This window comes from Bos indicus x Bos taurus, chromosome 25, assembly GCF_003369695.1.
Source record: "Bos indicus x Bos taurus breed Angus x Brahman F1 hybrid chromosome 25, Bos_hybrid_MaternalHap_v2.0, whole genome shotgun sequence".
In the NCBI taxonomy this organism is placed as follows: Eukaryota; Metazoa; Chordata; class Mammalia; order Artiodactyla; family Bovidae; genus Bos; species Bos indicus x Bos taurus.
In genome coordinates, this window is record NC_040100.1 from 714,051 (window position 1) to 734,064 (window position 20,014).

The 20,014-nt window shown below is 59.1% G+C and overlaps 3 protein-coding genes across 19 annotated transcripts in view; 2 read left to right on the forward strand and 1 right to left on the reverse strand.

Moving 5' to 3' along the window:
* The window catches only part of SUN1 (Sad1 and UNC84 domain containing 1), a 46,132-nt gene extending 41,622 nt beyond the window's left edge, over positions 1-4,510 (forward strand). For all 14 annotated transcript variants that reach the window (XM_027526656.1, XM_027526659.1, XM_027526661.1 and 11 more), the window contains 3 exons: positions 454-621; positions 2,310-2,402; positions 2,756-4,510. In XM_027526656.1, coding sequence (XP_027382457.1) covers positions 454-621; positions 2,310-2,402; positions 2,756-2,869 — 375 coding nt within the window. In that variant the 3' untranslated portion in view covers positions 2,870-4,510. The remainder of the gene's footprint in view (positions 1-453; positions 622-2,309; positions 2,403-2,755) is intronic.
* Positions 4,511-5,025: 515 nt separating this feature from the next.
* GET4 (golgi to ER traffic protein 4) lies at positions 5,026-18,281 on the forward strand. 2 transcript variants are annotated; one of them, XM_027526676.1, is made up of 9 exons: positions 5,026-5,272; positions 8,866-8,944; positions 9,153-9,234; positions 9,564-9,713; positions 11,237-11,375; positions 12,538-12,678; positions 12,878-12,953; positions 13,331-13,403; positions 17,659-18,281. In XM_027526676.1, exons 1-9 carry the CDS (start codon positions 5,121-5,123, stop codon positions 17,742-17,744), a joined length of 978 nt encoding a protein of 325 aa, XP_027382477.1. In that variant the 5' UTR covers positions 5,026-5,120; the 3' UTR covers positions 17,745-18,281. The 2 variants fall into 2 exon arrangements, with proteins under 2 accessions (XP_027382477.1, XP_027382478.1); XM_027526677.1 differs by lacking the exon at positions 5,026-5,272 and adding an exon at positions 5,453-5,953.
* The window catches only part of ADAP1 (ArfGAP with dual PH domains 1), a 35,153-nt gene continuing 33,250 nt past the window's right edge, over positions 18,112-20,014 (reverse strand). For all 3 annotated transcript variants that reach the window (XM_027526672.1, XM_027526675.1, XM_027526674.1), the window contains exon 11: positions 18,112-19,937. In XM_027526672.1, coding sequence (XP_027382473.1) covers positions 19,909-19,937 — 29 coding nt within the window. In that variant the 3' untranslated portion in view covers positions 18,112-19,908. The remainder of the gene's footprint in view (positions 19,938-20,014) is intronic.

Genomic DNA, 20,014 nt, shown 5'->3' on the forward strand with positions numbered 1-20,014 from the left:
CGCGCTCCGCAAATGCCAGGGGCTGCATCCTGCTGCTCTGGGTTTGGCATGCGGGGCGTGCACCCCCAGCACATAGAGCAGGTTTTGTCTGGTGGGGATTATAATCTGTCTGCGAGGTGAGAGGTGGTGACAGGTGTCGCTTGAATTGTGGTTTTCTCGTTGCTCTGGGAACAGGGTCTCTCCCTGCATCCGAGGCGCTCACAGTGCCGTGTGCCGCCCGTTCCCACGGGCTCACCTGACCAGGCGCTCACCTCGTGCTGCACACGTGGCCCTTCGGGGTGAAGTCACAGATGCCTTTCCTCACTTCCTATTTCTGATCTTACTCATGACCACTTCTTACCAGCAAACATTGCGTGGTTTGTTTTTTCAGTATTAGCCCGTGTTCTCTCACCGCTCCTGTTTCAAGTGGCAGGAGCTTGCTCAGCATTAAGTATGAGTGTTGCCTCTCCGCAGCCTGACATCTACCCAGGGAACTGCTGGGCGTTCAGAGGCTCCCAGGGGTACCTGGTGGTGAGGCTGTCAATGACGATCCGCCCGACCGCCTTCACCCTGGAGCACATACCAAAGACTCTGTCGCCCACGGGCAGCATCACCAGCGCCCCCAAGGACTTTGCGGTTTACGTGAGTGCACCCGAACCCCGAGACCCCGTCTCAGCCCTCTGGGAATCTCCCAGACTGAGCCCCGAGAAGGCTGTGACGCGAGTACACTACCGGCGTCGCCCCTTGGTCCTCCCCTCTGCCCGCTGACCTCTGAGTATCCAGTAAACGTGGAGGGAGACGTTCCCAGACTTTTCCAGGGAGGGAGGCTGCGGGAGGACTCGCCTCTCGTCGCTCAGCTGTGCATTGTGTTCTGACTGCAGTGAGGACACGGTGAGGGTGCTGGGGAAAGGACACCCGGGTCCCCGCGCCCCAGACGCCACCGTGAACACTGGCGCTTCCCCTGAGCACCACAGCTGAGGGCACTCCCCGCCGTCCAGCGGGAGGCTGTGCCTCCACTGCCAGGCCCAGGCCCCAGTTGGGAACTAAGATCCCATAAGCTGCGTAGCTTGGCAAAAAAAAAATGCACAGTTCGAGGCAACACCATTCATAAAATTTCACTTCCTGCCCTAAAAAGGCGAATCGACCCTAAGAATTTGTCCGTGAGCTAGCGTCAGTGTGCGCGTTTTAGCAGCGTCTGACGCCTGGACACGCTGGAGCATCACTTCCTGCCACTGCGCACTGGGCCGCTTCCCCAGAGTGCCCATCCGTGTGCCCGCCTCCCCACAGTGGTCTTCCTTCTTCAGTGACTCCCCAGAAGGACACTAGGGCAGCGTGATGTTTCGGGGGCACAAGGGGCCTTCGACTCACCGGACCGCGCGTGTTGTCAGCGTGAGGCATCCCTCGTCTCGGCTCCCTTTCTAAGTCTTTTTTTTAAATTTGCGCTAACCCGGTGGTTCTTATTTTAATCTTCATGACTGTATTGCACATGCATGTTTCCTTTTTTGTAGAGTTTAGTTTTGTCTTTATTCATTTATCTTTGGGTATCTTGGTTTCCTTATGAATATTTTAGCTTTTTAATATGAAAACATTGATCCTGAGTTGTTCTGTTACAGATACACTTCCTACTGTCCAGTCTTAATTCCATATTTAGTCACACCTGCTCATCACCTGTAATTTCTTCCATGGCATTTTTACACCTAGAAAGTCTTTTTCGCTTTTATGAAACAGACATCTAATAGTCACTTGTTTCCTACTGGTTACTTTTTTATTGCGGTAAAATACACAGAACATAAACTTGGCATCTTAACCATCTCTGAGTGTGCAGTTTAGGGTATTAGGCACATTCATCCTGTGGAAAGCCTTCACCACCGCCCTCTCCAGAGCTCCCTCATCTTCCCAAACGGAGACGGTCTCCACAGACACCGGCTCCCGCCCCTCAGCCCCTGGCACCCACCGTCCTCTTTCTGGCAGTGAGTCGACCTCACTCTGCTGGCCTTCTCTCCTTTCCCATGCTCATCAGGTGCCCTGGGGTTCCACTTTGGAGCATGGAGGGCAACAGTGGGCCATGTGGGTGTCGAGTGTGGTCTGCTGCCTGGTCGGCTTGCCCTCTCCCAGCCTAAGTTTTCCTGATCTATATAACTGGAAAATACTGCCTGCTTCACAGGCTTTGTGGTCTGTGAGAAGCTCATAACAAAATGCCCAGCACACAGCAGGCCTTCCTGGGAGGGCCTTGTCCCTGCTTTAATGGAAGCATCATCCCCAGCCCCCACCCCACCCCATTACCACATTGTCTTTTCCCTTTATTTAGTGACTAGATGGTTCTGTTTCAGGGGTTAGAAAACGAGTATCAGGAAGAAGGGCAGCTCCTGGGACGGTTCACCTACGATCAGGAAGGGGAATCACTCCAGATGTTCGTGGCCCCGGTAAGACCTTGTGTGTCCTGCACATTCCGGGGTCCCTTGCCACAGTCCCAGCCTCGGGACCCACAGATACTTACAGAACTGCCCACGGGGCGTGAGGGCCGGCCTCTGACAAGTGGACCCGAGCTTCCTAGCTTCTCTGTTCCTGAGTGAGCCTTTTTAGTGTGTAACTTGTTCTGCATGAGTGTGTCATACGTGATGACCTGAACTTTGTGTCCTGTGATGATGTATTTCATGTTAAAAGCTTTAATCTCCAACTTGGCTACTTAATCTCAAGTCTCATAGCTGGGGAAGTGGTAGGGCTTGGGCGTATTAATATGAAATGTGTGATTTTTTTCTTTTCCTCTCAATTACAGAAAAAACCGGAAAGAGCTTTCCAAATAGTGGAACTTCGGATTTTTTCTAACTGGGGCCATCCTGAATACACATGTCTTTACCGGTTCCGAGTTCATGGAGAGCCTGTTGAGTAAAGAGATGACTCCCTATTCTTGTACATTTTGTATATACTAGACCGCCTGGAACACTGGAATCCTTCATGGACTCAGGCAGAGTACAGCATTAAGTCACCCCTGAAATACACACGCCGACCACCGGCAGGACACGGGGTGGAGTGATGATGCGTGCTGCCCAGCTGCTCCCAGCTCGCTGCTCCGTCCCCGGGAGACACTGCACGCTGGCTCTCGGGTTCAGAGACCTGCCAGCTGCAGGTGGCCTCTGGAGATTCATCTGAATGTATGGTTCACACAGACACTTGTTTTTGGGGGGGTGGGGGGGCTTTGATTTTGAACGTAAAACTATTTGCTTGACATCAGGAACAAAGCAAAGGAAGTTAAAAGTTTGGAGTGTTCTTGAAGCCTTGACAGCAGCCTTCACTAGCCCCTTGAAAGGGCCTTTGGGAGCAGATATGTGTTCAACCCAGCACACGTCTTTCAGGGAAGAACGGTGTCACCAAAGCTGAGAGCTGAACTCCCTGCCTTTAGGGTGAGCAGCTCCTCTGTTGGCATAAGTGGTTCTTTAATATCACCCGGTGCAAAAGTGATGAAAATGGGGTTTCCTGCTTAGTGTGCTCCCACCTCTGAGAAGGATTTTCCATCATCCATTCAGGAACCCTGGAGAGTTTCCCTTTGTTGCAGGTTTGAAGTGTGTCTGATTCGAGAGGGGATGGTCTGGATCTATACAAACATGTAAATAGAGTTCTCAGGTCTCCACTGGGCTCATCCCATCGGATTCTCCCTGCAGTTTCACTTCACACTATGAATAGGAACCAAGAAATCCAATCTTTTGGATATTTTCAGGTTTTGTCTTGAATTTTGCTGACAAGCGAACACTAACATGCTCTGTCTTTCAGAGGCTTATGTTTTTATTCCACTTATGGTTATTAAAGGAGATTGTCCTGTGTGGCAAATTCATGAAACCAGGACATTTGGTGATGTTTTTCTTACAGCAGCACTTTGTACTGGCTGTGGTTGGATTTGCCTTTTATTACGACTTGGCCATTCTCTTTGTTTTGGTTATAATTAATATTTAATATTTAGACTATTTTACTGAGCAGACTTTATAAATGAGGTATCTGCAAGGCACTTAAAGTTACAGATGTTTTACCTTAAAAATTATTTAAGTTTTATTGGGTTAAGACAGTTTTTTGGTGTACCATAAATGTATTTTCAGAAAAAGAAAATGATGGTGCTGACTGGTTTTCTGAAGAGTTTTATGTATATTGCACAACAGTCCTCAAATATACAAAACTACTTAAACTAGCCTTTTTTTCACTCTTGTTAGAACTGAAATTGATGCCTATGCAGTTAAGTTGGATAAAATGTATACACGTTTCATATATTACAGGATAAATATATAAAACAAAATTTCCTATATAAAGCTAAATTTGGGAGATGGGGTGGAAATATTTTGAATATTTATTTTTAAAGATGCTAGACAGGACTTTGTGCAATGTATTTTTGTAAATGCTTTTCAACATACTTGTCTTTGGTAGAGCTTCTTTGCTGCCACCAAATTGGTAAGACGCTACCGAAATGTTTAAATAAAGACTTTTAATTTTTAAAAGTGCATGTGACATTTCAAATGAATAATAAACAGTATGTTTCTTTTCTCTACCTGCTTCGTCTCTGCCCGGGGCGATGAGGGAGACACAGCGCGTTGAGCGACCCCCTCCTCCGACCCTTTCGGGCCGGGGTCTTCGGGTAGCCAGCCTCGCGGCGCGCGTGCGCGCCTACGCCGTGCGCGTCCCCCTGGCGGCGGCCGTGCGCGTCCTCGCCGCGCGCCCTAGGCGCAGACGTGTCTCCGCGTTTCCCACGGACCACCTGCGAGCAGTCAGCGGCGGGGTCGAGCGCTGTCCCCGGACTCCGAGCCGCCGGCACCCCGGTGAAGGGCTGGGAGCACGGTCTTCCCCGGAAAGCTTCAGTGTCTCGGCGGCCGCAGTCACTGCGGGGCGCGCCCTCCCGGCGCACTCACGGACGGACGGCGCATGCGGCGCTTCGGCCGCCGCCATTGTGGCGCCGCCCCGCCCCGCGGCGTCGCCCGCGGCCCCCGCCGTCCCCGCGTCCCGCCCCGCGATCACGTGCCCGCCCGCGCCCCGCCTCCCCGGCAGCGCGCGGCTCCTCGCGGGCCACCGTAGAGGGCATCCGGAGGCCGCCGGGACGGAAGCCGAGAGGCGCTGCCGACCGCGCCTGCGACAGCGTCAGCCCTGCGCGGAGCGCCGGCCCGATGGCGGCGGCGGCGATGGCCGAGCAGGAGAGCGCCCGGAACGGTGCCCGCAACCGCGGCGGCGTCCAGCGCGTGGAGGGCAAGCTGCGGGCCAGCGTCGAGAAGGGCGACTACTACGAGGCGCACCAGATGTACCGGACCCTCTTCTTCAGGTAGTCGCTGCGCCGCGGCCGCCGCCTTCCAGGGCTTTCCGCCCGGCCGCGGAGCCCGGCGCCCCGCCCCCGGCCGCCCCCCATTGGCCGCGCCGCGCCGCCCCGCACAGCCATTGGTCCGCGCCGCTGCCCGTCGCCTGGGCGGTGGGAGCGGGCGGCGGCGAGGCGGCCGGGGGCGGGCCGCAGCCTGGGAGCGACGCCGCGGCCCCTCACCCACCTCCGGGGCCCCAGTCCGGGCCCGGGCCCGCGGATTCCAGAGCCCGGCACAGAGCCCCGCCCGAGACTGGACCCCCCCCGACCCGTGCTCCCACCCAAAGCCCCGGCCGAGACCCCAGACCCAACCCGAAACCGCGACCGAGATGCAGACGGCCCGGGTTCCGGACCCTGGCCCGGCCGCTCTCCCCCTCCCCCGCCCTGAGCGCCGTTGAGCTTGAAACCCTCGCCCCGAGTCCCACGATTCTGCTCCCCCCGGGTCCGGCCGCGAGGCTGTAAACATATTTCTCCTCTGGCTGTGTCGCCCTTGCTCACCTTGTTACTAAACCGGCTGTTTCCATAAAGCCGGCTGTGCCTGTGCGGCTCGCTGGCCACGTGCGGCAGTTGAGCTTCTGGACTGAGTCCCTCAGGATGGGCTGTGAGTGTAAAAACTCGGCCTTCAAAAACTCAGCGCAGAGAAAATGTCAGGTAACTTCAGGAACTGCTGATCGCACGGTGAAGCGCCGCTCGGATGTATTGGATTAAATACGATGTCGGTTTTAGTGTGGCCTTAGGAGCTGTCCGTGCGCTGCCTAGCTCGGTTTTATTCTGGACTGCAGCGTGTCTCACCGTTTCTGCTGTCACTACAGCTACCGCTGTGATTTCTTAGTTGTTCCTGCGTGTGTCAGGCATTCCTGTATATTACACAAATGCAATCAGCCTTCAGGTTTCTTGCCAGAAAACATTTGGGCCATTTGTTAGCATTTAAAGATAATTTTAGAGGATTTAATCTGTTCTGCGGAATGTTTGTTTTTTTTTTTTTCCTAAACTGTCGCAGGATGGCAAATAGTTTGCTGTGATGTTTATGGGCAGTCAGGTCTGCCTTACACCATTTAGGCCTAGATATAAATTTTTTCTTTTAACAGCAAGTTGAATCAGTGTCTTGGAAACTCTGGTAGTACTTTTTGTTTTGGTTGTAGGTTGGTTGGGACGCAGTGCGAGTGTGCCTGCCTCAGGTCGTGTTTGGGCTCGGTGGCCCAGAGGACCAGGTAGGAGGGAGTTAATTGTCCTTCAGGGGATGAGCCAAAGGTGTAAGCAGGTTTAAAGTCTGTAACGCGGAGCCTTCTGCCCGGAGCTCAGCCAATCAGATCTGTAGGATGGGAGCTTTGTAGCGCTTGAGATTTGCCAGGTGCTTGCTGTTCTCAGGGATTTGTATATAAATATTTGCCCCAGTGATTAATCAGCAAAACTGGATCGTCCCAAAAATAAACACAGCGTTCCTTGTTTTGAGCCAGTTCTCCAGTCACTGCTATACCAGGAACGTGATTGTTGATTAGCTTTGAAGAGGCCTCCCTGTGCCCAGAGTTTGCTTTGTGGTGACCACCAGCCCTGCCTTGACTCGGATTCACATTTCCCCTCTGCTCAGTGACCTGTAACCCAGGACAACTTGCTGAACGTCTTCTCCAAGTCTTGGCTTCCTCTTTGGTCTTTGAGGGCTCCTACACGTGTTCAGGACTCCTGAGAAATGAATGGTCAGCTGTGGACCCAAGCAGGGTGGCGTTAGTGGGCATCCAGAGGGCCCAGCTGAGTCGGCTTGCAGGGTGCCATCCATGCTCAGACCTGCAGTTGCAGTCCTGGCTTAGAGCTCTGCGTGGCTGGCAGCTTCCAAAGAAGTCAGCTTCACTTTTCTAATGTCTTTTTATAAGTGCTTTTAAGCGTTTACATACATGTACAATTTGATGGGTTTTGATATATGTATTCACCCAAGAAATTATCACCAAAGTACTGAAAATACCCCTCATGCCCCAAAGCTTTCTCTTCTGCCTTTATAATGAATTTTTCACCCCTTGCCCCCAGGCATCCACTGATTTCCGTTATAAAACATGGGTTTGCATTCTCTGGAATTTTATGTAAGTAGCATTATATAGTATGTACTCTTTTTATCTGACTTTTCAAATTTCCTTAGCATGATCATTTGAAGATTCACCCCTACACGTGTCACTAATTAATTATTTTTGGGCGGTATTCCGTGGTATGGGTGGGCCACGTCTTATCCATTCACCTGTTGGATAAATGCACCAATCTGTGCTATTTTAATTCACTGACACTGTGTCCCCCAGCAGCTTGAGGAGAGGGAGAGGAATTGGGTTGGATTTACAGGGTGTGTGCTGCACAAGGAGGGCAGGAGCTGCTGGTTCCAAGGAAGGCCGAGCTCTGTCCCAGGTGCCACGGGCGCTCCTTTGTCTCTTCAGCCTTCTCTCTGCCGGGACAGGAGGGGGTCAGGCACGTCCCTCTGCGGCGTCCAGAAAGCACGTCAGGCTTTGGGGCACCTGTCACTGCTGTGGGGTTTCCAGCAGCAGGCGGCTCCAGACCCAAGGGGCTGGCTGTTCTCCCGCGGGCAGGGCTGCCCAGGACTGTGTGGCTGTGGTCACTGGAAACCGGAGCTGCCTGTCTGCCTCTCGGGCCTCCCGTCCCTCCCTGGCTTTTTAGGTGCTTATCTCTAGCTGTGCTTCAGGGGGAGGATCCGGAGCCTGTTGTGTCCCTGAAGCAGAGCCCACTGTGTGACCGTCTGTGCCATGGCTGTGCAAGGGCCTGTTTTTCCAGAAGCCCTGTGTCGTGTCCATGCCCGGCCCACACCCGCAGGTGCCCTGGGTGCTTCTCCGGCTGTGGGTTTCTCTTCCTGGTCCCACCCTGTGTGCTGAGGCTGAGGCTGCTGCTCCCGAGCCAGGTGCATAAAAGCCCTTTTCCGTGGTTGGTCCCGGCCTGAGCCGGAGGGCAGCCGGGCTCCCGTGTCTCCTCTCCTGCGTGCCTGCTGGCCGCACACCTCTCACATCTCTGACTCGGCTTGTGTGGGCTGGGACACAGGTCTGACCGGCTGGGCGGGTTTCCTGCCTGTTTGTCCCTGAGAGGAACACGTGGCCAGTGGACCTGGTGTCCTGTGCTCGGCTCAGGCCCCGGGTGGGCCACCCTGCCGCCCTGGATCTCTGTCTCGCTGGTTGTGGAGGAAGCGTCCTTTCTGTTCTGTGTGCACCTCGTTGCCCATCAGGTTCCTGTCCGTCTGCAGTTGGGAAGCCAGCTTTTCCCAACTCCTGTCCCCAGTGAGATGCGTTCCCGGTGGAAAGCACTCAGGGTGGAGGGGACGGCCTAGCAGCCCATCGGCCCCGACGCGTGGCCCTGGCCAGGTTCTCCCTGCCTTTTGCCACGGTCAGACGTGTGCATGAAGCCGGAAGTGGCCCCCAGCCCCTCTCTGGTCCCTCTGCTGAGCCCCCTGCCCTGCTCCAGGGAGGCGCTGCTGTGGTCGGAGAGGGTGCCCGCACGCTGTCACCAGACGGGGGTGCGGGGTGGCCGAGCTTAGCGGGCCTGTGTGGTGGGACCTGACGGCCCCGCCCTCTCTCCCGCAGGTACATGGCCCAGAGCAAGCACGCCGAGGCCCGCGAACTCATGTGCTCCGGGGCCCTGCTGTTCTTCAGCCACGGCCAGGTGAGCCGTCAGCGCGGCGCGTCCAGGGGGAGGTCTGGAGGGCGGCCCTAGCGTGCCCGTGTCCCGCCTCGGTGCTCGGAACTGTTTCTTAGGTGCGGTCGGTCAGTGGTTTTTAACTGGCAGCCAGAGCCACCGGCCAGCCTTCCCGCCTTCTGAAAACTGGCAGGAGCCTCTCTTCCCACTGACCAGCCTCCCTAACGTTTCACAGCAAAACAGCGCCGCTGACCTGTCCATGCTCGTCCTGGAGTCGCTGGAGAAGGCGGAGGTCGAGGTGGCCGACGAGCTGCTGGGTGAGGCGGCGCGAGCCCTACCGCGCGCGCACGCAGGCACGCACGCACATCTGCACGCGCGCGTTCAAGTGCTCATAAACTCACGCCTGCACGGACCCCGCGGAGGGCGCAGCGTATCCGCCGCCCGTTTCCCGCCTGCCCGCGCGGCTCGCGGGCCCCGCTGGGCAGGCGCCTGGTGAGGGCGGGCAGCCCCAGGGCCCCACCACCGTGCCTGCGCTGCTTCGCTTTTGCACCCGGAAGTGGCGGGTTTTCACTTCTTTGAGACGCCCGGTACAGAGCCGAAGCGGCGCGCGTGCCTGCGGCTCAGGCCTGTGTGCTGTCGTTTGCAGAAAGTCTGGCCAAGCTGTTCAGCCTGATGGACCCCAACTCCCCGGAGCGAGTGGCGTTCGTGTCCCGAGCCCTCAAGTGGTCCAGCGGCGGGTCAGGGAAGCTGGGCCACCCCCGGCTCCACCAGCTGCTGGCCCTCACCCTGTGGAAAGGTAGGCGTGCTTGGGTGGCGGCCGTGAGGCCGCGGGCCTTGGGCTCTCCATCCGCCTCCCCCGCCGGCTCGTCCGCACCCACCGCTCTCTTCTAAACGGGCAACCGCGGGCGGGGCGTCGCTGACCCGTGAACACAGCGGCAGTCCTCGGGGCCGGGTGGACGCGTGGCGGCCGCGGGCAGGGGCTGTCGCACCGCACCGACGGGCGGCCTTGTCCGCCCCCGCCTGTGGCGGTTCGGAAGACTTCGGCTAGAGGCCACTTTGCTCTGGACACGCGGGCCGGGCTGTGCCCGCGGGTTGGCTGGGCCCGCAGGCCCCTCTGCACTGCCTCGTCCGCCTGCGTGCCCGGCCTGCCCGGGTCTGCGGAGCCCGGTTTGTGCGGCCGGCGCCCGTGCAGAGGCCTTGCTGAGGTTAGGAGCTGTGTAGCTCTGGTACGCGTGTATTAAAGGTTTGAAGTTGAAGATCTGGGCATTTGAAGGGTCTCAGGCACAGACGGTGGGTGAGGTTGGCAGGACCCTGCGCACATGGGAGGCTGTGCTCAGGGGTGTTTGCAGGCCCCCCTGCGATGGGCAGCCTCCGGGGGGCGGTGTGGCGGGGCCAACGTCCTGTGCGAGGGCAGTAGGAGCCCTGGCCCCCTGAGGTCTTGTGCAGCTGCCTGCCCGGGGCTGGAGGGCCCTGGAGACTTGCCAGGTTTCTCCTCTCACCTGGAGGCTGTGAAACCTCTTGGGGTTGGGAGGAGAGGAGACTGAGGAGACCCCGGAACTAGCTCTGTGTTGGAGGTGGCCAGGAGCTGGCTGTGACCTGGGGCTGCACTGGGCTGGGGAATTGCTGGAAGGTGGAGAAGGCTTAACTGGAAGCCGTGGAGCCTCCTCTGGAGGAGAGGGGCCCAGTGTGGCGCGTGAGTAGGACCTAGGGTCCCTGCCCTGTAGCTGGGTCTCAGCCTCTGTGCCACTGACCCTGGGCGTCCCGCCAGCGCTAGCTGCTGGGTGGTCTGGGGTTGGGGTTGGGTGCCATCAGCACCCCCAGCTGTGATGGTAGACAGGAGCGTCAGACATCCCAGAGTTGGGTAGGAGCTGAGTGGTTCTGGGTGGGAGCCATTGGCTGGAAGGTGGGTTGGGGGAGTGGGGGGCCTGTGTATCAGGGGGCCCCTTCACAGCTCCAGTCCTCTACTGAAACTGGGCAGGTTGGGACCGGGGTTACCCACCCAGAGGGTAGTAGCCAGTGTAGCGTCAGAGGCTCAGAAGAGCTGAGCAGCAGAGGACGGCTGGTCCCCAAAGAGCCCGCGTCCGGTCCTGCGTCCTCGTCAGGATGGCAGGCGTGGGCAGAGGGCCCCTGGGCTCCATCCCGCGTGCTGCGCTCCCGGGGGCCTCAGGTTCTGCCTCCCTGACTCGTTCCCAGCTGTCCCCACGGTGCAGGGGACAGTCTGGCCTCCACTGGGTCCACCGCCCAGGTGGAGTGTGCTGGCGGGACGGGGCCCTGTGCGCACAGCGCGCTCATGGCCGCTCCCCCGCGCTCTGTCCGCAGAACAGAACTACTGCGAGTCGCGGTACCACTTCCTGCACTCGAGCGACGGCGAGGGCTGCGCCAACATGCTGGTGGAGTACTCCACGGCCCGCGGCTTCCGCAGCGAGGTGGACATGTTCGTGGCCCAGGCCGTCCTCCAGTAGGTACCCACCGTCCCCCCTTCGTGTGTGGTCTCCCCGGGTCCCGGGCCGGCCTCTGGCCGAACCTCACGCCAGGACAGGTCTGAAGTCACTTGGCATCCCACACACGGCTCACGTCCCCAAGCGTGACTTTGCTGCTGACCTCTGGGGACTCCAGACCTGCCCTCTCTCAGGTCGACTTGTGATGTTTCTCTTGACAGTAGAAGCACTTTTTATGCTTTAAGTTGCTTTTTTGTTGCCATCGATTTTGTTTTCTCATTTATCCATCACGTCTGGTTGGGAGGGAGTTACTCTTTTGGTGGGACACATATTTACTGAATTTTCAGCTCCACCCTGGGACGTGAAGTGTCCGTATGACACGGGTTTTGTTGAAAGGCGGCTTGTCTTCCCAGACGTTTCGTGTGTCCAGACACAGTGATGGGGTGTCACCAGCCAGCTTCCCACCCAGCTCTGTATCTTTGCTCTTTTGCCCCAGTTGAGTCTTCTCTTTTGTGTTTTCTGGACAATTTATTTTAAGAACATTGTGGTATAGCAGACTTGCTGGAGGTGTGAGCACTGCGGGGAGCTCACGTGAGGTGACTGGAGCCAGCCTCTCCCCCCAGCAGACACACTACTGTTGTGAATGAGGTTAACCTTCCCAGAGAGGACTGAGATGTGGTGGCCAGGCCTCGGCCGGGCTGTGTCTCGTGAGCTGGGGGACAGGGAGCCTCGGAGCCCCACCAGCACCACTTGATGCTGAGCCTGCGACTCCGAGAACAGAGCTTGTTCACCGTGCGGAGCACCCTGGCCCCAGCTTTGTGCGCGGTGCCGATGTCCCCTCCGGCCTCCGCCCTTCCCTGCCCACCTGGCTGTGTCGTGGGCCCATGCTGCGCTGAAATCTGGCCGTAGACACGTCCTCCACAGGGAGGAGACCGGCGCTGGGCGGCATCCAGCCCGCGTGCTCACCGGCCGGGTAGGCAGGCGCTCGGGCTCAGGGAGCTGCTGCCCTCCCTCCTCTGCTGACCTTGGCTGGGTGCCCTCTGGAGTCAGTCCCCACGCTGTCAACCCCAGCTCCCTGCGCTGGGCCTGGCAGGCACCTTAGGTGGGCGGGGCGGGGGCGTGTGCCCCCGTCTGCTCCTCCTGCGGCTGGGTGCACCCACTGACCGATGTTCTTATTTCCAGGTTTCTCTGTTTAAAAAACAAGAGCAGCGCCTCGGTGGTGTTCACGACGTACACGCAGAAGCACCCGTCCATCGAGGGCGGGCCTCCTTTTGTGCAGCCCCTGCTCAACTTCATCTGGTTTCTGCTGCTGGCCGTGGATGGGTGAGTGTGCGCAGAGGTGTGTGTGGATGGGTGAGTGTGCGCAGAGGTGTGTGCGTGGAGGCGTGTGGTTGTGTGCAGGCACTGGAGGCGTGCACAGGCACGTGTAGAGACGTGTGGGAGTGTGTGTGGAGGCGTGTGGTTTCTTTTTCGATGCCCGTGGTCCCGCGTAGCATCAGTGTGGTGGCTCCTCCTGTTCCAGGGGGAAGCTCACCGTGTTCACCGTGCTGTGTGAGCAGTACCAGCCGTCCCTGCGCCGGGACCCCATGTACAACGAGGTGCGGGCCGGGGAGGGGGAGCTGGGGGTGGGGAGAAGGGGGCGGGGGGAGGAGGGGGGAGAAGGGGGAGAAGCTGGGGGGCGGGCGGAGAAGGGGGAGAAGCTGGGGGGCGGGGGGAGGAGGGGGGAGAAGGGGGAGAAGCTGAGGGGCTGGGGGAGGAGGGCGGAGAAGGGGGAGAAGCTGGGGGCGGGGGGAGGAGGGGGGAGAAGGGGGAGAAGCTGGGGGGTGGGGGGGGAGAAGCTGAGGGGCTGGGGGAGGAGGGCGGAGAAGGGGGAGAAGCTGGGGGGCGGGGGGAGGAGGGGGGAGAAGGGGGAGAAGCTGAGGGGCTGGGGGAGAAGCTTCTGGGCACAGCCCCGGCTCAGTGCCCGCCCCCGCAGTACCTCGACAGGATAGGACAGCTCTTCTTCGGCGTGCCGCCCAAGCAGACGTCATCCTACGGAGGCTTGCTAGGTGAGGGGGCTCACGGGTGGGGGGCCCGTGGGTGCAGCTCAGAGCACAGGGCGCGTCCGGGGCCTGGAGCATGTCCGGCGCTGGCAGGAGGGCTGCTGGCCCATCTCCCCCCGCCCCCGCCCGGTGGCCCCAGCTCTCCACCTCCCGCGCAGAGCTGTAGGGCCTGTTGCCCCGATGAATACTCTCCCCTGGGCTCCTGTCGGCCGCAGAGTCAAAGCCGGGTGTGTTTTGTGGGAAAGCGCACGTTGCGTGCCGTTGCCCGCCGCAGCCGTGCCGTGGGGGCCGTGAGGCTGCGGTGGGCGGCTGGTCCTGGCCACCGTCCCACGCCGAGACTCTGGCCCCAGCCCGAGCCCCCCCCCTCCTGCCGGGCCCTGTGAGCCGACGCCGCCCGGGGCCGCCCTCGCGCAGTCGCGGTGTGTCCGGTGCCGGCTGCGGCAGGTGCCGTGACTCGCTTCCTCCCTGGGGTGACGTGTGGCCCGTCACGCGCATGGACCGCGTCTCGTTTATCTGTCCAGTCGGTGGGAGCGTGGGTTCTTCCCCTTGGCCCGCTGTGAATGTGGGCGTGCAAGTCATCTCTGTGAGGTCTTGCTTTCGGTGCTCCTGGGACCCCAGAAGCAGAGTTGCTGGGCCGGTGTGACGCTGAGCGCACACCCTCCTCCCACGGCGGCTGCTCCGTCCCGCACGGCCGCCGGCGGGGCTGAGGGGCCGGGACCTGCGCGTCCGCGTGCCCCGCGCCTGCTGCTGTTGGCTGGCAGCGGTGCCCTGTGCGTGGGCGCCGGGCCTGCGCTGCCGGGCGGCTGCGTCTCCTCAGTGACAGCACCTTGTGGTTCTTCCGCGAGCTTGTCGGCCGTTGGTGAAGGTCTGTTCATGTCGTTCCCTGGCTTTGAGTACTGATTCCTCACCAGATGCGTGATTTGCAGCTGTCTTCTCCCATTCTGTGGGTTGGCTTTTTTTTAAGACCTTTTTTTTAAAGCAGTTTTATGTCCGAGCAAGATTAAGAGGGAGGTAGGAGGGTTCCACACAAGCACCCCCGCCACCCCGGCGCAGCCTCCCCCTCCAGCGGGCACGCCTGTCAGGACGCGCCTGCTCTGACGGGGCCTCAGCGCCAGAGCAGGGCACGTCAGGGTCACTGGTGTCTGTTCTGTGAGTTCGGACAAGCGTGCGGAGACGTGGACGCACCGTTACTGTCGTGCTGCCTGAAAACCCTCTGTCCGCCTGTTCTTGCCTCCCCTGCCTCGTCACCATTTTACCCCCTGGAGCGTCTTTTTTAAATTCTTAATTGGAGGATAACTGCTTTACAGTATCGTGTTGGTTTCCGCCGCGTCGACATGAAGCCCTGGAGCGTCGTTTGATGCAAATGTTAAGTCTCCATCCTGTCCGTCATCCTGTCCGTCTGTTTCTCCTTGTTGCGTGTGCCTCTGGTGTCGTCTCCCAAGTTCATTGTCACAAAGCTTTTGCCCTGTGGTGTAAGAATTCTGTTAGCTGAGGCCTCCGTGTGGGTCCTTGATCCAGTTTGAGGGGTCTTTTACGTGGTGGTCTGTGTATGTAACCATCCGGCTTTGTTGTTGGGTGTGTGGATGTCCAGTTTTCCCAACACTACATGCTGGAAGGACTGTCCTTTCCCCATCGAGTGGGCATATACCGCTTGTCAAATATCTTTGAGCACGTACTTGAGGGTTCCTTTCTGGGTTCTCTCTTCCACTGGTTGAGGCGTGTCTTTATGTTCGAACCACACTGATATGTTTACTTACTAAATTGTCTGCCTCTCTGCAAACCAGTAGACTGTTTCTTGCCCACCAGGCTCCTCTGTCCATGGGATTCTCCAGGCAGGCACACTGGGGTGGGTTGCCATTTCCTTCTCCAGGGGATCTTCCTGACCCAGGGATCGAACCTGGGTCTCCTGCACTGGCAGGCGGGTTCTTTACCACTAGCACCGCCTGGGAAGCCCAATCTTGATGACTGTAGCTTTATAGCAAGTTTTTAAACGAAAAAGTGCGAGACTTTAGTTTTGTTCAAGATTGTTCTGGGTATTTGAGTCCCTTGAAAGTAGATTGTTTTGGCTATTTGAGTCCATGTGAAATTTAGGATGGGTTTTTTATTTCCACAAAAAAATATTTTGGGGATTTGAGATTTCATTCAGTCTGTTGCCAGTTGTGGGTAGTATTGACATTTTAACAGTATTGAGTCTTTTTATCTAGGAACATGGGACGTGTCTTCACTTATGTGTCTTTCAGAAACGTTTCACACTTTTCATTGTGAAATCTTTCACCTCCTTGGTTCAGCTAGTTAACTGTTTTATTCTTTTTGATGCTGTTGTAAATAGAATTGTTTTTGTTTATTTTATACTCTTTGGAAATTTTTACATGTAAAATCATACCACTTGCAGACAGATAATTTTACTTCTTTTCAATTTGTAATTCCTTTTATTTTCTTGCCTAATTGCTCTGGCTAGAACTTCACGTTCAGTTGACCCTTGAACAGTGTGGAGAGGGGGCTCTGATTCCCTGAGCAGTCGAAAGCTGGTGTGTAATTTAGAGCTGGCCCACCATGCGTGGGTTCTGCCTGCTGCAGGTCGGGTGGGGCTTCAGTGTGAGCACACACAGTGCAGGCCGTTCGGGGCGCACCATGCCGAGTTGGGAGCAGTGGTGGGAGCAGTCCTTGGGTTTCGGGGCAGGAGCTCTGAGTGTCACTGCTGTGATGTTTGCTGTGGGTTCATACATGGCTGTTACCACGTCGCGGTGTGAGATGGTTTCCTTTCTTAGTGTTTTCAGGAGTGTTGACTTTGTGAAGCGCTTTCTCTGTGTCAGCTGATGGTCATTGGTCGGTTTCCTCTGTCTGTCGTGCTGTGTCACGCTGACTGACTGTCACATGTTGAGCCACCCTTGCATCCCAGGAGCAGACCCCACTTGGCCGTGGTGCCTGAGTCTCACCACGCTGCTGAACTTGGTTTGCTAGTGTTTTGTGGGGGTTTTGCATCGCTGCTCATAAAGGACGTTGGTTCGTAGTTTCCTTTCATTGTAGTGTCTTTCTGGCTCTGGCATTTGACGGACGGGTGCTCGTAGTTCAGGCAGTTTGACCAGTGAAGCTGTGAGGTTCTGGGACTCCCTCTGCTGGAGCCTGGAGCGTGTAGGGAGTGTGTGTCTTTGGCGCTGGCGGGTGCAGGCCTGGACGCTGCCTCTCGGGGCCAGGCCTCTCCCTGTCCTGCCCCGCCGTCCTGCTGCCTCTGTCTCGACTCCCGAGTCCTGGTTGACCTGCCCTCCAGCAGGGCAGGGGCCAGCAGAGTCCTGCACTCAGACCTGGGTTTTGACATCGCTAACGCTTTAGGTTTACTTTTAAGTAGATAAAGCGTGTCTTAGAGTCCAGATGTGCTGGGTCCCGCCACTGTCCCCGGGGGACATGCAGGCCAGGCAGCCTGTCTTAGCTTCCTTGGGGGGAACTTCACAGACAGGCCGTCACTTACTTCTCCATGAGCCCACAGCCCCTGTCCTTTGCTCTGGAGCTGCTGTGGGCCTCAGGGCCGCAGGCCCGGGAGAGCGAGTCCCTCGGCACGTCCCCTGCCCGGTAGGCCACCGCAGGCGAGCCTGCCCCATGGGGCTCTGCAGGGAGGCTGGGGTGAGTGTCGTCAAACGGGGCTGTCACTGGGAAAGCTCTCCGGTCTCCAGATCATTTGAGAGGCTGTTTCCCCTTAGATACAGGTTGGACTTGACCTGTAGGTGGAGTCTGTGTGGCGTGTCAGTGACGGGGTGAGGGCTGCTCCCCTTTTCTGGGCTCTCACCAGGGCCACTTGTCGCGGGGGCCGCGTCCAGCCCTCCCTCGCCTCGGCCTCGTCGGCAGCCCTGCCTTTCCCGCAGAACCTGTCCTGGGTCCGAGAGTGCGCCGTGGGGCGGGCTCACCCCGGGGCACCACACGCCCTTTCCTGTTCCCTAGTGTGGGTTGGGTTCGGGCACTTGATAAACTTTGTGCCTGTATCAACGGAGGAGTGGTTCTTTGGGTAAAACCTAGGTGAAAAGAAGCGTCTGGCCCAGCAAGGCCCACAGCTGACAGCGGTTGGTCGCTGCCTGTGGCTTTAGAGCCGTCGCCCCCTTTACCCCTGCGGCACTGGAGAGGCGACCTGAGCGAGCCGCCGCTGGGTCCCTGGTGCCTCCAGGCCTGTGCTGGTGGCCGTGCGGGGCCCGCAGGCCCCCGGGCGGCGGGAGGAGGGCGAGGGGCGGGGCCTCGGGGCGGGGCCAGGGCTGACGGCGCGCGCCCCTTCCAGGGAACCTCCTGAGCAGCCTCATGGGCTCCTCGGAGCAGGAGGGCGAGGACAGCCAGGACGACAGCAGCCCCATCGAGCTCGACTGACGCCCGCGGAGCCGCAGATTCAGCGGGGCCGGGGCGCGCGGGGGCCCAGGCCAGGCCGTGTACCTTGATGACCCCAATAAAGCGCAGGCCCTGCGGCGCCTCCTCCCGGCCCTCGTGTCTGGTTTGCTTGGGGAGGGCCCGGTGGGGCGGGGGGCCCGGCCACCGTGTCCCGGGGACAGCTGGGCAGCCGAGCGCCCGGCCACCAGAACGGCTCTCGTCAGGAGGCTGCGGGACCCCCAGCTTCATGGGGCGGCGTTACCATCGCCGGTGATGGAGGCCGTGACCTGACGGCTCGGGTTTACGCAGGAGAGCGGCCCGGGACGAGCAGGCCTGTGCTCACCGACGCTGCACCAGATGCCCGGGACGGTTACAAAAGGGGAAACTTTATTTTTTCACAATTATGATAAGAGTTGTAGATTAATACCCGCTGATCATGCATGGGAAGGAACGCAGTACACAATTTTATTTACTGTAAAAATGGAATTTAAAGGAAGGTTTGTGTTCATTGTTGAGTTTAAATAAATCCTTTATACTGGGCTCAGCAGCAGTGGTCCTTTCTGAGGGAGCTCCTGGGGCTGGGTGTGGGCGGGAAGAAGCGGCCTGGATGCCCCGTGAGGCCCGCGGGCGCTGGGACCAGTGTTTTTCCAGCTCTGTCTGGAGTGTGTCCTTGGTGGGTGGCACCAAGTGGCCAGTGTTGGGAGAGTGTCATGGTTTTAGGTATAAACAGTGTTGTACTTAAATCTGCGGACAGGTGAGCGGCCGGTGGGGCTGGGTGCCCTGAGCCCTGGTCTCATCCGAGCAGGAGATGCTGTGATGCCTGCACGCGGGCTGTGTGCCTCTGACTCCGCACCGCCTCGTGGGTTCTGCTTTTTCTGAGAGAGTCTCCCTGCTGGCTGGTCATGCAGCTGTTCTTTTCTAGAGCTTTCCGGCAGAGCACATGGGCGTGCACACACACAGACACAGGTGTGCAGAGCCCACACCGACAGAGCAGGCTGCCACAACCCAGGGCCCGAGGCTGAGTCCTGGGCAGCCCTGCGTGGTCAGGAAGATCTGGGGACCCTGGGCGAGCCCTCCTGCCTGCTCTGAAGTTGAGGACCTGGGCTCCCCAGGACCAGGACTGGAGGAGCCGCCGGAGGTCTGGGGAGACAGAGCTCTGGCCCTGGGTGACCTCACAGCGGTCCTCGCCTTGCCCAGCCACCTTGGTGACCCCTGACTTGGCGAGCCCTGGCAGTGGCCCCGGTGGAGGGGGCTTTGTGCTGCCTGCTGGACCCTGCAGCCCCTGCCCAGGGTCCAGGTTTGTGACGAGTCTGCACTGTGGGTGCTCGCGCAGGTGCAAGGGCAGGCCGGCTCACAGGAGGGCGCCTGTCCCCATCCCTGGCTGTGGGCCCACAGGCCAGGCCAAGGCCCGGTGCCCTCCTCTCGGTCCCAGCAGCTGGTCCAGGTGCCCTGGGAGCATGTGGCCACAGAGGACAGCACCCAGATGACCTGCCGGTGACCCCCACACACGTCCTGCTCCACCACGGCCCTGCCCCCCCACCCCGGGCACACAGGGAGGCTTGGGGCGGTTACCACTGTCCGGCATCATGCTGGGCTGCAGATGTGAGCTCGGCCCAGGCTCCATCCTCCGAGGGATCAGAGACAGGGCAGGCAGAGACCGGGGGGTCACGGTCAGCGCGGAGTCCTGAGCCGGCGTGGCAGGCGCCCAGGGACAGCCAGGCCTGAGGCCTGAGGCCCTGGGGCTCCTGCCTTGGGGGCCCAACCCCCCAGACCCACGCATCCATGTGGGTCAGCTCACTGAGGATGGGTGGGGTCCACGGCTGCCGCTCTGGCCCCCAGGCCCCCAGGACAGACACGGTGGGTTTCAATAAATATGTGTTGGGAAGGGGCATGCAGGCCGGCTCTGTCCCCACGGCCCAGCTGCCTGGCGGTGGGGGGGTTCCCGCTCAGGTGGGCAGTGGCAGCTTGGGGCTGGTCCTTAGAGGAACGGGGGTCTGGCGGGCAGAGATCAGTGGGGGGGCTGTGGGTGTCCCATGGGGGGTGGGCCAGCCCACGAAGGGTTCCAGAGACGGGTGCTCGTGGCTGAAGCTCAGGCCCCGTTAGCCGCGGCCTCCTGCAGCCACATCTGGGCAGTCCAGAGTCCTCGGGCCTCCGGGACCTTCTCGTGCTAGGGCTTGTGCTTGAAGTGGGCTTCCACTGCAAAAGGACAGGGCCCCGCAGGGTCACGGCCACGTGGGGCCGCCAGGCTTCCCCCTTGGCCGGCCCACCCGCCT

Bases quoted from the DNA above. Each gene is read 5' to 3' on its own strand.
- GET4 (XM_027526676.1), top strand. From the start codon at position 5,121: ATGGCGGCGGCGGCGATGGCCGAGCAGGAGAGCGCCCGGAACGGTGCC. The intron at 5,273-8,865 runs GTAGTCGCTGCG...TCTCTCCCGCAG, and splicing joins TACCGGACCCTCTTCTTCAG to GTACATGGCCCAGAGCAAGC. The intron at 8,945-9,152 runs GTGAGCCGTCAG...AACGTTTCACAG, and splicing joins TGTTCTTCAGCCACGGCCAG to CAAAACAGCGCCGCTGACCT.